This window comes from Lissotriton vulgaris, chromosome 6 (assembly GCF_964263255.1).
Source record: "Lissotriton vulgaris chromosome 6, aLisVul1.2, whole genome shotgun sequence".
NCBI classification, from domain to species: Eukaryota; Metazoa; Chordata; class Amphibia; order Caudata; family Salamandridae; genus Lissotriton; species Lissotriton vulgaris.
This window is the reverse complement of record NC_141694.1, coordinates 757360670-757378098: the sequence shown is the minus strand read 5'-3', so window position 1 is coordinate 757378098 and position 17429 is coordinate 757360670. Positions and strand designations below refer to the sequence as shown.

Here is a 17429-nt window from a genome sequence, read left to right as displayed (position 1 = left end):
ACGCAGTAAAGATAAATGGTCAAGGGCAGTTGTGTTTTCCACTCCTGCAACATAAAGTGATCGATAAGAATCTGATAATCAGGCGTATCGGCGACTAAGACAGCAGGCCGAGTCTCTTTTACTCAACGGCTCCGTCATGGAACGAAGAAACGCCCTTTTTCTCGAAAAAGGAATATATTTTACTTGCAGGACAGTTGTAAATTTTCCGGGAAAGTACATTAGCCTGGAATATTATAACATATATGTTTAAAAAAAAATAATGTTCGAAAACAATAAAAAGCGTAATTTTTAGGTCATATGACCAAGCTTTTCATCATTAAAATAACAAAAGTAAAATGAACCAATGAAAAGTTTTATTAACAAGTCACATGACCTGTTATGCTTACGTTACGCGCTGCGCCTCGGATCACTTCCGGGTGCGCTAACGCGGCGTGTCATATAACGCATTACGCGACAACGTAGCTCAAGAATATAGTCAAAATGTCTCCACCAACCAGCGTTCGGAACACAACCCCTTTCAGCAGTCCAAAAAGTTCTGTTAAATGACAACAGAGGGGACAGGCAACAAGAACCATCAGTCAAAGAGGGGAGGGCAAGTTCTTCTCTTCCGGGTCATGTTGGGGCGCTACCGGAACTGATCGAATTGGTAGTCTACAGTGTTTCTGGATGTTTCAGACTAAAGCTGGCGTCAGCATGAGAGCACTACCATCTCGTAGCTCCGTCGTGGCCATTCCACGAGCGGACATGGCAGCCGCTCCCCACCAGAAGCTTGCGGGAGTCGGGGGCCCCCAAGACTTTTGTAGAATCTTCACGGCTGAGGGGACGCTTTCGAGAATGGGACCCAAGCCCTATCAGGGAAGCGTCCGAGTTCAAAGGTGTCCCAGGGCCATTTTAGTGGACCAGGCCCAAAACCGAAGAGCCGGCCGCCATTTTGAGAGTCCTGTGGCAGCCGCCTATCGCTGCACCGCAAGAGCGGGAGCAACTCAACTACATGGTGAGCGAGACGCTGTAGTCGCAAGAGCGGGCGGTAAACAGCTGAATGGCGGAAGAGGCACAGTGTAGCAAAAGCGGGCGGAATGGCAACTGAAACGGTAAAGGGGCGCCCCACTACAGCGTGTCTTCAGGTCAAACGGATTGTGGGACAAGGTCCAGAATAGAAGAGTCATCAAAAGGCAAAAAGTTCCGCCGGACCCCGGGAGCCGGCCGCCTATGTCGGGGGCGATCTCAGGCTACACCGGTGCTATAAGACTTGGGGAGGGGGTCGGAGCCAAGTGTCTTCTCCGAGTCCATGGCCATCACACCGCCCCTCAGGGGCCTCCGTCAAGCTGTTTAGGGAGGTTTCATATCACATTGTTTTCAAATGCAGTCAGGTCCACAAACGACACTCACTTACTTTGAGAATAGTGAAGCTGCAGTAGGTGGAAATAAGCTTCAGACAGTGTTACAAGCGCTGCTCAGAACTCTGAACTATGGCACCCAACATCCAGAACTTATGCCATTTGAGAATGGCAGTGACATTGAAGCAACTCAGGGACCAAAACCATTAACGTACTTTCACGTATGAAAATCTTACTTGGGGAGGGGGCAGGAGCGAAGCGCCCCCTCCCAGTCCGCGCCACCACACCGTATGTTGAAAATCTGAAGCCATCGTTCTACAAAGTCAACCAACCTTGGATTGAAAAATCTCGAAAAATGTACAAACTGAAAACCAGTTTTGGTCTGCATAGCATCAGTAGCAACGCTTGCTATCAGAGTGCATGAGTTTCATGCTCGATCGATTGAGCTAGCCGGATCGGGCAATAAAAAGTATAAAATAGTTATGTAAATAGTTATTTAATAAAATGTTTTACCCTGTTTCTTTGCTGGTGTGTTGTCTATATTTTTAATATTTGCATAGGGTTTGTCGTTATTTTGGGCGGGGTGGGTGACGGAGTCGAGCTGTCTTGCAGCCCTCATGGTGTGGAGCTCAGTTCATCTCACTATTTTCGTATTTCTCATGAAGGGTTGTTCCTAATATTTCTATTTTAGCGAGGTCAAAAAGATCCAATTAGTGGCCTACTGATTTTGCTCGATTACTTTTATTTTTTTACACGATTTTTCACTATCTGCAAAGACTAAACAGAGTATTGCGACTTTGTGCTTGTTTGTAAATAGAGAATGAACCAAAGAGAATCAATTGTAAAACAGTAAATGCTTGGATAACAATCAATCAAATGGAGAGACAAGCAGGTACGACGGATTACAACGGGGGTAAAGGTCTGCGTTAACTACCGTTCACTATCTGCAAAGAGAGAGTACTACTAAGAGAAAAGAGGGGAGGGGGGGGTGCAGCGTTCAAAGCACATCAGCGTGCATAAATACGAAAATGTTTTTATCTATCACGTACTTGACATTTTAAAGCTTTTCATATTAGCTTTTAAAAAACCAATGAAATTCACTGAAAAAACCATAGGTTATAGTCGATATATAGTTAGGAATTTGCATTTACAAAACCTTGAAAATTCAATGAAAAAACCATTGGTTTTAGGCCATATATAGTTAGGGATTTGCATTTACAAAACCTTATTTTACTCGCATAAAACCATTGAAATTCCATATATAGTTAGATGCGCTAACTATATATCGCGCACCCGCAATCCACTGCTGATGATGTCACATATTACATCATTCATGACATGGTCAGTGACATCACTGATGACATCACTGATGACAACTCAAATGACATCACTGATGACATCTCAAATGACATCACTGATGACATCACTGATGACAACTCAAATGACATCACTGACAACATCACAGATGACATCATTCATGTGTTAATATGATGAACCTCTACAGACTCTGATATATCCTTAGATACACTCAGTGAAAACAGACACTCAAAGACTGTCACTCATTCATGGAGTTACTCATACACCTAGACAGTCATGCAAAGAATCAAACACACCTCCAATTCCTCAACTATACAGTTATACACACCTTACTTATTGAAACATATTCTAACACATATTTACTCTCTTATACAATCCTTGATACATGTTCACAATGATCCATACAGCCACTCACACATTCACTGGCTCTTATGCACAGTTATTTATATATGTTAACTCTCACATGTACTGTGTTTTACATATGTACTTACTTTGACATGTAGCACTTTTGAAACCATACATCTAGTGAATCAACTGCTTACACATCTATGCACAGAGTCACACACCTCCCAGCCACCCACACACATCCTCAGTCTCCCATACAAATACTTGAGCAACCAATCAATAACCCATATAGTTATTCATATAGCTACTGATCAACACATGCAGCAGTTTACAGAACAACAGATATAAAGATGCACAAATTAAGACAGTTTAATCACTAACCCATGCACTCAGTGAGACACATTTAATCACTCCCTCATTCAATCAGTCATGCACCTACTAAATCCTTCATCCAGACATTTATACATCCACTCATTCTTCAATATGTAAGACATATTTTAACTTTACAGAAACATACAGTCACTGGATGTTGTCATCAGTGATGTCATTTGAGTTGTCATCAGTGATGTCACTGACCATGTCATGAATGATGTAATATGTGACATCATCAGCAGTGGATTGCGGGTGCGCGATATATAGTTAGCGCATCTAACTATATATGGAATTTCAATGGTTTTATGCGAGTAAAATAAGGTTTTGTAAATGCAAATCCCTAACTATATATGGCCTAAAACCAATGGTTTTTTCATTGAATTTTCAAGGTTTTGTAAATGTAAATTCCTAACTATATATCGACTATAACCTATGGTTTTTTCAGTGAATATATATATATATACGAAAATTCGTCACCAGCCAAGGCAGCCGCCTCAGCTCACCACTCCAACGCTGACGAAAGAACGGACCCAAAATTTAGTGCTTTAACCTTGGTGTTTTATTTCAGCAAGCCTGCCGCCGCCATAACGCGTTTCGCCTTTACAGCTTGATCACATGGCCAGTTGCTAATAGCCAATGCCATACATTTAAAGTGCAAGTGCGCGCGCAATTCTTACAAAAGTTTCAGCAACATAGAAAAAATACTACGTTTGCAAGTGCTAACAAGTATATGTCAAAATTATAAACATACTTTGTTGAGAGTACAAGTGGCTTAATATATAAAATATAAATATATATTTACACTTTAAAAACCACAACACATTTTTACAATAACTGTATGAATACAATTAGATTATATCGTGAACATGGACCCACAGAGTTTTAGCCATGGATTCATAAGGATTTGTTGTTCACTGTATTGCTCACTCCCCAAATGTACTAGGCACTCGGCAAAAGAAATAAAGCCCCAGTGGGCACAACCTTTTTTTCCGTAAGATAGCACTACAACGTTACACATTGCATTCTGGCATTGGCACAAAAATATAGTGTTAAGTGAATAAAATTTCCTAAAGTGCTCGTGCTTGTGCTCAACCAATATCTTAAAAGGAAATCAAAACTTTTTGTACAAAAACACATGTTGTGTTCAACCCATGGTTATTCCACATAGGCTAATCCTCCTCCTATTTCAAAGAAGCTCTTAACACAGATCGTGAGGAGGCGTCCGATGGTAAAATACAGTAACAACAATGTTATAATTAAAAAAACCAAGTACCAAGCGGCAAACTCTGCAAAACACAGTGAATGAATGAATGAATCATCCTAGAATAGTTATGGCGCGGAGATTTTACTATGTAATTACTTTTCATCCCTTCATAGACAAGTGTAAAGATCTTCCGTCGCATTAAGACCCTGTGGCTGCTTACTATCTAGTTCCAGGATGTACCGGGTTTCAAGTAGGCGTAGTTTCGCCTCTCGATCACCCCCTCTTTTCATGGGCCAAACTGCATCAATAACAAAGTAGGACAGAGGCATAGGGTTGGAGCTATGCTGTTGTTCAAAGTGCCTTGCAACAGGGTAGGCCTGATCTTTGTTGGAGATAGCTCTGATGTGCTGAAGTACACGTTTGTGGACCGGCAGGCGGGTGCTCCCCACGTACCTGAGACCACATGTGCACTCCAGCACATAAACCGCATAATCTGTCCTACAAGTAAGGCGTTTAGTGATACTCCTCGGGGCACTGGAGAATGGGACAACATAGTTGGATTTGTTGATCCCATGTTTGCATGCCTTACACTGTGTGCATTTTTTAAACCCACCTCCCAAAGCCTTCCACGTTGAAGACATCTGTGGTTCTAAGGCATTCTGGACTAAGGCATTAGCCATAGATTTGGATTTCCTGAAGGTTAGGAGTGGCTTTTTCGATACCTTGTTCCCAATATCCGGATCCCCCAGTATGAGGTTCCAGTTATCGCAAAATATCTTTCTTAACGCTGAATGCTGTCTGCTGTATGTCACAATCATGCGAGGACTGCTAACTCCTACCCCCACAGTTGTTTCTGACTCTCTATTCTTTGGGGTAAGGGCAGATTCCCGGGATATCTGTTGTGTCCTCTTCTGTGCGGACTCAACCAAGGATCTAGAGTATCCCCTTGCAAGGAATCTATTTTTACAAGCTTCCTGAGCTACAGTGCATTCCTCCTCGCTACTACAGATGCGTCTGATGCGCAACATTTTCCCGTAGGGAATGCTGCGTATCAAATGGCCAGGATGGTGGCTAGCTGCGTGCAAGATGGTGTTGCCAGCAGTTGGCTTTCTGTATAGTCTGGTTTGCATGCAATTCTCACTGACATATATTTCCATATCCAGAAAACAGACTTTTTTCGCATCAATGCAAGATGTAAAATGCAGATTCAAATTATTCACATTCAGCCTTTCAACAAATTTCCTTGCTGATTCCTCCGTCCCCTTCCACACAAAAAAAAGGTCATCAATATAACGTAGATAGGTGACCACATGCTGTTCCATGGTTTCTAGCAGATCTCCCGCTAGGACCTGTTCCTCCCATAGCCCCATGTGCAAACATGCGTAGCTCGGGGAGAAACAGGCCCCAATGGCGACACCCCTAATTTGATGGTAAATCTGGTTATTGAACAGAAAGAAATTCTGCTCCAAACACATTTGGACCATGGATAACAGCATCCTATTGTGAACCCCATAATATATGGGGCGTTTGTTGAGGAAATGTTCTATTGCCTTCAGTCCATCTCGATGGGAAATTGAGGTGTATAATGAGGATACATCCAGAGTCATAAATATGAGGTCTGGGCCCCAAACCAATTGTTCAGTCTTGCGAATAAAATCCGTCGAGTCCTGCACATATGAATTCAATCCTTTCACCCAATCCTGGAGAAAAAAGTCTATATATTTTGACACATTTTCCAAGGAGCTGTCTATTGCGGAGATTATGGGGCGCCCAGGGGGTGTAGTACAGTTTTTGTGGACTTTGGGGATTAAGTAAAACGAAGGAACCACAGGATGTTCTTTCCTCATGAAGCGGAACTCATCCTCCGTAATGATGCCTGCACTCCTCCACGCCTGGAGCTTGGCTGCCTGATCTCCCCATGTTGCCTTCAGTGTTGGCCAGTTGCTCTTTCTATAACATGCAAGGTCATTGAGCTGTTTTTCCGCCTCCTGCAGGTATAGGTTCCGAGGCCACAAGACAACATTGCCCCCTTTGTCTGCTTGACGCACCAAAATGTTGTTATCCGCAGTAAGTTTGCCCACCAGTTGTAAATAGCTCCAATTGCGTTTGTTCATGATATTTCGTTTGCTGTTGGTGGCAACATATAATTGTTTCAGTTCTTTGGTCACCAAGTCATGATAAACGTCTATATTATCATGGAGCATGATGGGCTGAAAAGTTGATTTAGGCTTGAAAGATGTCAAACCTGCTGCTGCATTTATTCGCTCCATGTTGCAATTGCCCCTTTCATTTCCAGAGGATTCATTTTGCAGAGACCATATTAAATTCAAATCTTCTTGGTCCCCCACTGTCAGCAAAGTCGAGCTGTTAATTTCAGCAGGATTTTGTTTCTTGGATTGAAGACAATGAAATTTGGTTAATTTAAGCTTGCGGATGAATCTATAGGTATCCATACGTGCATCCGCATAGTTGAAATTGTTAGGCGGACAATATGACAGTCCCAAAGCAAGAACCGCTTCCTCCTGCTTGGTCAATTTCATTGTTGTAAGATTGATTACTGAGCTGGTGGTTTCGATTGCGCCTGATTGCGTTGATGGGATCGGTTCCATCTGCCCTTCGGGGGTCCCTTTGCTTGTGCCTTTGTGGCTCCTACATTTTTTGCGGCGTTGGTTCCGCCGGTAGTTGCGCCTGGTGTGCGTTTTGTTCTCGATCGCAGAGTGTCCTTGCGATCCAGGCATAGGCAATCTACCTTTTCCGCAACGGTAAGCCTGGTAAACCCCAACGGCTGGTCCGTTCTGCCTTCATTTTCTGGTTCGCTCTCTGTTAGAGCTCAATTCTGAGCTGGAAATGGAGTTGTCACGGGCGGCAGACACTCCACCCTGTGCCCCCTTGACTCTTGCTTTTACCCCATCGAACCGTCTGGCAAAAGTGAAGATTTGGCCATTGGCATAGTCCAATCGATCTCTCTCAAATTTATAGGCCTTCCTCTTTTTAATAATCTCCTCTTCCTTATTCAAACGGACCAGCATTTCCTCACGCAATTTTTTAGTCTGATCGTTTACTCCCAGTCCATTTATTTCCTCTTCCAATTTATCAATTTTAACTTGCAATTTATCCCGGTCGCTTGAGGCATATTTTACCAGGATTCTTAGTAACTTCGCAGATGACTCTAAATTGGCTTCCGCCCATTCCTTAAGCATTAACGGGTCAGGGTTCTCACAACTGGGGGCTAGTGTTATTCTCAGCCCCCTTGGTACTCTGTTGACTTGCAAGTACCTTGAAAGAGACCTGTGCTCCCACCATTTCGATTGTTCCGATTTCATCAGCCTCTCTAATTTTTTGAACAAGTCACGAATGGTGGGATTTCCTGTGTTTGCTTGCGTTGCCTGTGGGACTTGGCCAGACCCCCCAGCCGGGGAATCCAGAAACATTGCCTCCGCCGCCTCCTCCCGCTCACGCAACTTATATATACACACACACCCAGGTTCTTAAAAGGGAGGACATTTTTTTATTTGGGGAAAGAGGGTTGTCTGTTTCGGCAGCCTGCCATAGCCTTCATGTAAGAGGCGGTAGCAGAATGTTGACGCACTGCATTCTTTCACTGGTTGTTGTTTTGTGTATCCTCTGCCCGAGCACGCCCAGTCATGGTGTACCTTGCCAACTCCGCAAAAGTCATTTAGCGCAGAGGAAGAACTTGTAATCATTGCTGACAAGTAGAATAAACAATTTTAGGATTATATATAGTTCAGTTATTGAAGACCTATCCAACCTGGCATAGCCTTCGGTGATTAAAAAGATCTATTCACACAAGTGCTCTAGAGTTCAGATCCGGCAAAGAGGAAGCCATTCGTTTATTCTTTTATTTTTAATTGTATATAGAGGTTTTGCAAAGTTCTGCTTATTACAGTTTATTAGTCTTCATTTGTATTTGAAGTCATGGGAGACTCTAGTGTGCTAAAGTGCGTAAGCAGAATTGCCTGCTGGGGTGAATGTTCGACTGTAGAGAGTGTAGCTGAAGGGGAAAACACTACACCTATAGAGATATGAACCCACACTTGAGTACTCTGCCTGCTTGTGAACTGTCTCCAATAGTATCCCTAGGCTCCCTCCCACGTGTGGCTCCTACCAACGCGCATTGCCATATCTCTCTTTAGCTAGGTTTACACTTTACAAGTACCCACACATACGTTCATGCATAAATACCCATACATAGGTGGCAGAGTCAGTTACTCCTCCTCACACTGTCCTTGATTTCCAGGGCAAAGCCCCTGAATATTAAAAAAATGTGTACATTGAACCAGGGCCTTGGCGTGGTCTATTTCTGTCCTTCATTGGCTGAAGAAAATTAACTGTGGCTGCATGCCCGCAGGACAGAGCAGCAACACGCTGTCACCATAAATCCTCTTTGTGGCATGGGGGGGTGAAGCGACATAGTGAATAATGGTGGTTACCATAGGTGTCTTGGGCCTAAGGTGCTATTTAATTCGATTCTAATAACTATGTTATCCCCATCGTACATTCAACATTCTAATGGCGGTGATAGCAAGCAGCCAAGCCGCCGCCTACTTCTAAATTTACTTTGTAAATTGTTTTATTGCTTATTGCCCAAGATGATGGTGCTATATAACCTCTTAAATCTATATCTTGTTGCCTGCTGATTTTGGCTATTCTTTGCCACGAAGGCTCTATTTATGAATTTGTAAAACACAGAATTCTACTTCACCGACAATAACCAATAACACTGGGCTAATCATTAACCTTGGGCTCTGGAGCAGCGTGCTGCCCTTTGTAAAGCAATTCACCGCTTTGTCAGTGCTAGTAAGTGCTGTATAAATGCAATTACAATACAATGCATGTCTTGTGCCTCGCTTGTTGTGCAGGTTTCTTTGATACACTATTTAAGCCACACCCAGTTTGAGCTCCCTCCCCCCACTTTTTTTCATCCCACTTAAAGCATTACTTTATTCTACAAGAGTGGTCATCTTTTTTTGCTGAGAAAAACCCAGTCTTACTTTCTGTCATTTCAGTTCTTTTATTGTTGAGGTTTGAGTAATGAGGCTGGCGAGGACACAAGACAACAGAGGAGAGTAAAGGGTGGTTCAAGATATTAATTACCAACGTACAGTGCAAAACACTACCGCTTAATTGGCATGTTTGTGTCTACCAGTATTGGCAAAGTTTAAGTGTTTAAAATGCTACATTTGTATTATTATTTCCACATTATCTATAGAAGGAAAAAGCAACGGAAGAGTACAGAGCGAGCTCTGATCTACAGAAATAAAGAGGGGTGACTTGCATTGAGTTGAAAAAGTTTACCCCTGGAAATTCACTTCCTTCTGTAAAAAATACTCGGGAAGGTACACTTGCTGATGATCTGAGGAGACAATCTGTAGATACAAGTATGAAACATACAGAAAAGCCTGTATCTTGAGAATTTGAACTGTGGCGAGGATGATGGTAGCATGCATTCAAGTGATGCCACCTTAAATTCTTCTGCGGAAGATTCACAGTTCTAGCTTTCAAGCTACTGGCGATGAATCACTATTTTTGGATCCCTCAAACTCTTACCAGAGAAGTCCAGCAGAATGCAAATATGTTTAACCTCCCTGCAGAGGTAGCAGTGCAGGTCAAACTGCAAGGCTGTCTGCCATAATGAACACAAACCAACGCAGATGCATTTGCTATTTTGCACTTTATCGTGGAGGTGCAGAGTTCTTCTGCACAGAAATCTTCACTCCACCCTCGGTTAAATTTCTAACCCAAATGAGGTCATGGGAATATTTTAAATTTTGCATAGTAAACTACTGAGCATATATTCTCTAACTTGACGTTGACTCAAATATATAGTCCGCCGCTGTACATTATCCATCAACCACCATAGCCTCATTGTCGCTGCTCAGTAGTGTGTTCTGTCTGAAAATCGATAACAACTAAAAGTACTGAGAATCATCTAGAACCTGGCATGGTAAGGGAACATTTTGGATTGTTAGTGGATAATGCAGTGAGGGATAGAATCCCGCTGGCAAGTCCTGATCTTGGATGGCCCTCACCCCTCTGTCGCTTTATTTTGACCTCCTGGACTGCATAAGACCTTGCTGGAAGCCAGAGAACAGGGCCCTGAATATGTGGCACTTGGATTGTTTGCAGATCTGGCAAAGCTTTTCTTCTGACAACTTCAAGAAGGATAGACCCATATATTTGGTAACACTACTGCAAGACGGGGGCACATAAAACGGATCTATGATGTTACAACGCGTTATTTTACAACGCATGCTGTAACATCGCAACTTTTACAACGCAGGTTCCATTACATCGGATGCCATTACAACGCAGGATATTACATAGCAGATGCTATTACAACGCATACCATTACATCGTAAGTATAGGTAAGTATAACTTTTTAAAAAAAATGTAATTAAGTTAATTTAATTAATTTTATTTTACTAATATAATTAAAATAATTGTAAAAATGTAATAAATATAATTTATTTAAATAAGTTTAATTTAATTTTAAATAGGAATTAATGTAATTAAATTAAATTAATATAATTGTATTAATTTAATTTAATAAATTTTATAATAGTAATTATTTAAATTTAATTAATTTAATTTAATTAATATAATTGAATTAATCTTAAAATTGTAATTATTTGATTTAATAAATTTAATTAATTATAATTTATTTAATTAATTTAATTTAATTAAAGTCGTACTTTAAAAAAAATAAACCCTAAAAATACCCCTGAACCCCAAAACCCAAACCCAGCCCTAAAACCTAAAAATACCCCTGTACCCCAAAACCTAAACCCAGCCCTAAAACCGAAAAAAATACCCCTGTACCCCAAAACCCAAACCCTGCCCTGAAACCTAAAAACACCCCTGTACCCCAAAACCCAAACCCTGCCCTGAAACCTAAAAACACCCCTGTACCCCAAAACCCAAACCCTGCCCTGAAACCTAAAAACACCCCTGTACCCCAAAACCCAAACCCAGCCCTAAAACCTAAAAATACCCCTGCACCCCAAAACCTAAACCCAGCCCTAAAACCTAAAAATACCCCTGTACCCCAAAACCCAAACCCTGCCCTGAAACCTAAAAACACCCCTGTACCCCAAAACTCAAACCCTGCCCTGAAACCTAAAAACACCCCTGTACCCCAAAACCCAAACCCTGGCCTAAAACCTAAAAACACCCCTGTACCCCAAAACCCAAACCCTGAAACCTAAAAACACCCCTGTACCCCAAAACCCAAACCCTGCAATAAAACCTAAAAACACCCCTGTACCCCAAAACCCAAACCCTGAAACCTAAAAACACCCCTGTACCCCAAACCCTGCCCTAAAACCTAAAAACACCCCTGTACCCCAAAACTCAAACCCTGCCCTAAAACCTAAAAACACCCCTGTACCCCAAAACCCAAACCCTGCCCTAAAACCTAAAAACACCCCTGTACCCCAAAACCCAAACCCTGCCCTGAAGCCTAAAAACACCCCTGTACCCCAAAACCCAAACCCTGCCCTGAAACCTAAAAACACCCCTGTACCCCAAAACCCAAACCCTGCCCTGAAACCTAAAAACACCCCTGTACCCCAAAACCCAAACCCTGCCCTGAAACCTAAAAACACCCCTGTACCCCAAAACCCAAACCCTGCCCTGAAGCCTAAAAACACCCCTGTACCCCAAAACCCAAACCCTGCCCTGAAACCTAAAAACACCCCTGTACCCCAAAACCCAAACCCTGCCCTAAAACCTAAAAACACCCCTGTACCCCAAAACCCAAACCCTGCCCTGAAGCCTAAAAACACCCCTGTACCCCAAAACTCAAACCCTGCCCTGAAACCTAAAAACACCCCTGTACCCCAAAACCCAAACCCTGGCCTAAAACCTAAAAACACCCCTGTACCCCAAAACCCAAACCCTGAAACCTAAAAACACCCCTGTACCCCAAAACCCAAACCCTGCAATAAAACCTAAAAACACCCCTGTACCCCAAAACCCAAACCCTGAAACCTAAAAACACCCCTGTACCCCAAACCCTGCCCTAAAACCTAAAAACACCCCTGTACCCCAAAACTCAAACCCTGCCCTAAAACCTAAAAACACCCCTGTACCCCAAAACCCAAACCCTGCCCTAAAACCTAAAAACACCCCTGTACCCCAAAACCCAAACCCTGCCCTGAAGCCTAAAAACACCCCTGTACCCCAAAACCCAAACCCTGCCCTGAAACCTAAAAACACCCCTGTACCCCAAAACCCAAACCCTGCCCTGAAACCTAAAAACACCCCTGTACCCCAAAACCCAAACCCTGCCCTGAAACCTAAAAACACCCCTGTACCCCAAAACCCAAACCCTGCCCTGAAGCCTAAAAACACCCCTGTACCCCTGTACCCCAAAACCCAAACCCTGCCCTGAAACCTAAAAACACCCCTGTACCCCAAAACCCAAACCCTGCCCTAAAACCTAAAAACACCCCTGTACCCCAAAACCCAAACCCTGCCCTGAAGCCTAAAAACACCCCTGTACCCCAAAACCCAAACCCTGCCCTAAAACCTAAAAACACCCCGGTACCCCAAAACCCAAACCCTGCCCTAAAAACACCCCTGTACCCCAAAACCCAACCCCTGCCCTAAAACCTAAAAATACCCCTGTACCCCAAAACCCAAACCCAGCCCTAAAACCTAAAAATACCCAAACACCCCAAAACATATACCTCAGTACCCCAAAACATATACTCCTATACTCATACTTATTTTAAAAATTACTTAAATTAATATATTTAATTTATAATATTAAAAAACATAAATAAATATATTTATTTATAATTAATATTAATTAAATTAATTAAATAATATTAAATAAAATAAATAAAAAATTATATACTTACCAATACTTACGATGTAATGGTATGCGTTGTAATAGCATCTGCTATGTAATATCCTGCGTTGTAATAGCATCCGATGTAATGGAACCAGCGTTGTAAAAGCTGCGTTGTAACAGCATTACGACGTAAAAGTTGCGTTGTAACAGTAAGTTACCACATAAAACACAAACTCATAGCACAGAAAAGATTGTGGGACTTAGATTGGTCCATATTGGAGCAGAGTTCAGATTCATGGCTGAAAGATTTTGAATTGCTTTTCACTAAGGCAGGTGCCAAGTGGAACAATCAAGTGGTTTGCCTTTTTTGAGAGTACAGGGCCTGGCAGATGAAGATCAAATTATTTTTCTCTGTGATGGATACTGACTTGTATACCTTTGAATTCACCATTCTCACTAGCCTTCTTTAATATTCATCATATCACCCTCTTTGATTTGTTTAAGATAAGTAAGTGTTAATCAACCTTATTCAGATGACCCACCGGTCTATACTAAACTCTTGGAAGAAACTTGAAATGTTGCAACTTTTTTAGCTTCAGAAAATCCAACAAATGGATCAAGGCACACTCTCTGCTACTTAACGGCTCAGTGCTGAGATTCTCATTTTGGGTGCCTCCTAAAGGTTTGGCATCACCACACGTGCTCCTCTCATTTGCTAATCTGTTTCACTCCCCTACCATTAGGTTCTTTTTGTGTTTTAAACTGCACTTTCGTGCTTAAAAAACGTAATTTTTTCATTTACCAGGTGGCATCTGCCATCTTGGATCGATAAGAAAATGGAGCACTTTGGTGCCGGAGTCATTACGCTGGTTCTCACTTGTTCATACCCCATCGCGAATGCGTACCTCAGTGGAATGCTGTGACCACCAGTAGCGGTTGTGTAATTGTGCCTTTTATTTATAACGATATTTATTTTGACAATGATGTACAGCATTCGGGAGAAAGCTCAACAGTGTACAGTGTCGTCAAAAGGCATTACCAAAGCTAGTATTTGCCAAAGGCCTGACCTAGTGGCTTTGCCAATGCTTGTTTATAATCTGAATCCACCCCATCTCCCCTCGTTGGGGGCTGTAGTCAAGAGTTGTGGTATTTCAGTTAGGGAGGATACGTTCTATTCTCCCGGTGATACACAGCTCACTGGGTTCTGTTTATTGACGCTGCCATACATTCACACCAGGGCTACTGTTGTGTATTTTATTGTTGCCTATTTTAAAACGTCTTAAGGCTCCAAAGGGCTCAAAATACTGCTACTGGGATTATTCTTTAGGTTCACAAGATGAGTCTGAGGAGAGGAGATCGTTGTGATGGATTCCTGACTGTGGTTAAACATATTCAGTTCAAAGTAGCTTGTTTTATCTATAAAAGTCGGCACCACGTGTCTCCTGAATGTTAGCTCTTGGCTTGCCACCCGGACACCAAGAAGGGGTCTTTGAGGTTTGAATCTATCCTTACTCCAATATCCCAGATATATTTCAAATCCAAGGGTGCCACTCTTTTACTGTACTGTCTTCAGATATTTGGAACTTATTTCTGCTGGATGTTCCACGTCGACCCTATTCGGTGAATTCCGGAAAAAGTTGAAAGCCATACTATTTTGCTAAATTGTTAGAACCATGAGCCACTTGACTGGTCAGTCACGCTACATGAGTGCAGTCCATACCTTTAGTGATTGTAATTTTTAAAATGCATTAAAAAGTTAAATGAGTATTAGGGACTTGATCTCCGGAATAGTTAACATTCACGAGATCCAATCTAGGAAGCCACTATCTAGTAACAGTGCAACAATAAAAGCATTGGTGTACCATTCTGCACACAAAGCCCCCCCCCCCCCCCCCCCCCCCGCTCACATTGTATAAGATCACCCGTATTATAGACTCCTACAGGCAAACAGTCAGAAAATGTAGACACCTGTGCCCGTGGAACAGGAATGTCTTATGTTTCGAAATCATAATATTGCCCCTTGACATGTGTCCATTCGGGTCGTGAAAAGTCATATTGTTAGATTTTACTATAAAATAACCTCGTGTGCTTCACAGGTACCTTAACGAATTTAAAATAGTGCAACAAATATAGAAAACCTGTTTTTCTTTTTGTTTTTAAAAAAAAAAAAAGGTTTTCTGATTGTTCTATTGTAAACTTATATGTAGAGAGCAGGAACAATAAACTATTTTATAGTTTTCAATTTGCCTTGCCCACGTGGCTTTGTATGCTGACTCTTTAATCTTACCAGCAATAGCAGCATATAGTTTCCGGTAATTTTAGGGCACTACAGAGGAAACTACAGTATAGGTTGGAGGCACCAACATTGTGGAAACACTGACCTGTAACTGCTTTCGGGGATATTCGCTGATTAGATGTGGAATTCTCTTCCTTCTACTTTGATGTCTCCTAGTTTTTTCCTTTTAGAACACTTTGAGTGGGCTCCTTTGATGGTTTTATCGGTGCTTTATTGTGAATCCCTGTAGAATGGCTTGTATCCCACTGGCGTCTTTTAAATTTGCATTCCTTTAGTAACGCATATGTGTTTCGATTGCTTTGTAGGAAAAATAATACTAAAGAAGTAAATTTAGTTGGGAGCGCTAGAGCCTCTTTTAGATGATAATTAGATAATAGTATGCTAGTGTGTGTCTAATTCGGCACGCAGAATTGCGGTTTGATTGTTTTTGTTTCCATCCCTTTAACTTTTTTCAACCTGCACAAGGCATTTGTTGCTGTGCTTTGTTGTCTAATTCCTCACTTCCTTCTCGTCTCTTTATGGAACACTTCTCCCTTTTTTCACATCAAGATCCGTGTCACCTTTTAGCTGCAGCAAGGTAGTTCTCATGCATCCCTCCCCCCATGCATGGCTGGTGTTTTTACAAAAAGTAAAGAAAGACTTGTCGGATGAATTGGATTTCTTCATACATGCATGCTTAGCTACCCACTGTTCACTTTGTAGTGGAGCTATACTTGCTCTCAAAGCCAAATGCACGAAGCCATCTTTAAAGTCAGTTTCAGCCCAATATGAGACATCTCAGGCTGCAGCATACAGAATCACTAACCATTCACCTTGCAAATAGGATTTTGACCTTATGAACATCTCTAGCTAGTTGTTTTGTTGTTTGAAGAAGTCGTAAGGGATCATTATGGCTGCCAGAGCACCGATATCCTATGGGGGTGGGGAGGGGGGCGTCCTCAAAGGTATCAGAGCACTTTACATTAGTACCAGTTGCGTTACAGACGGACACATTCATTTTGTTAGGCATAGAGGATATTAAGGGGTTTGCCCAGAATCACAGGATATATAGCTTCCCTGCCGAGATTCGAACCTAGTTCCCCAACTTCAAGGTCGACTGCTATGTCCATCAGGCCACATCCTATTGCTTTCACCTTAGTCTCGCCCTTTTTTTTATTAAATAATAGCAAGAAATCCAAGTGTGTAAGTACCAGATTCTCCTTCTTAGGTGTTAGCCAATTTCTTACCTGTTGGCCAGTTTCTAACTTAGAAGAGACTCGCGTGCTTTAAATGCTTGGCGATAGCCTTTACTTACAATTACTGTGTCATATGTCATTTTGATACAATTAATCCAGCCAACAACATAACAGCTATTTTTCCAATCTTTCTTCCAGTAAACTACTGTGGATTAATGACCAATTCACCGAGTGAAATCTACTTGGAGTCTAATGAAGCAACTGTCCGCTTTAAGAGTGGGTCCCATGTATCTGGACGCGGATTCCTTTTAAGTTTTACTTCCAGTGACCATCCAGGTACTGTAGAGCAAAGAACAAATCTGTTGTTTTTTGTCTGTCATCGTTTTGTCATGATCAGAACTGTACCTTGTGAAGTACTATCTGTTGCATATGCTATGGCACTTGCATTGTTTAAAGTGACTTTTCATTTCTCAGAGAAACAAAAATGTGGCCTTGTATACCGAAAAGGAGGGTGCAGTTCTGCAGCATGTTGGCGAAATTTGACTTTGCCATAGGTTAGCAAATG

At 42.0% G+C, this 17429-nt stretch overlaps 1 protein-coding gene across 1 annotated transcript in view; it reads left to right on the top strand.

Moving 5' to 3' along the window:
- DCBLD1 (discoidin, CUB and LCCL domain containing 1) overlaps positions 1 to 17429 on the top strand; it is a 258277-nt gene that overhangs the window by 130890 nt on the left and 109958 nt on the right. Inside the window, exon 3 of the mRNA XM_086926742.1 lies at positions 17063 to 17200. Within this exon, the coding sequence (XP_086782868.1) occupies positions 17063 to 17200 (138 nt within the window). The remainder of the gene's footprint in view (positions 1 to 17062; positions 17201 to 17429) is intronic.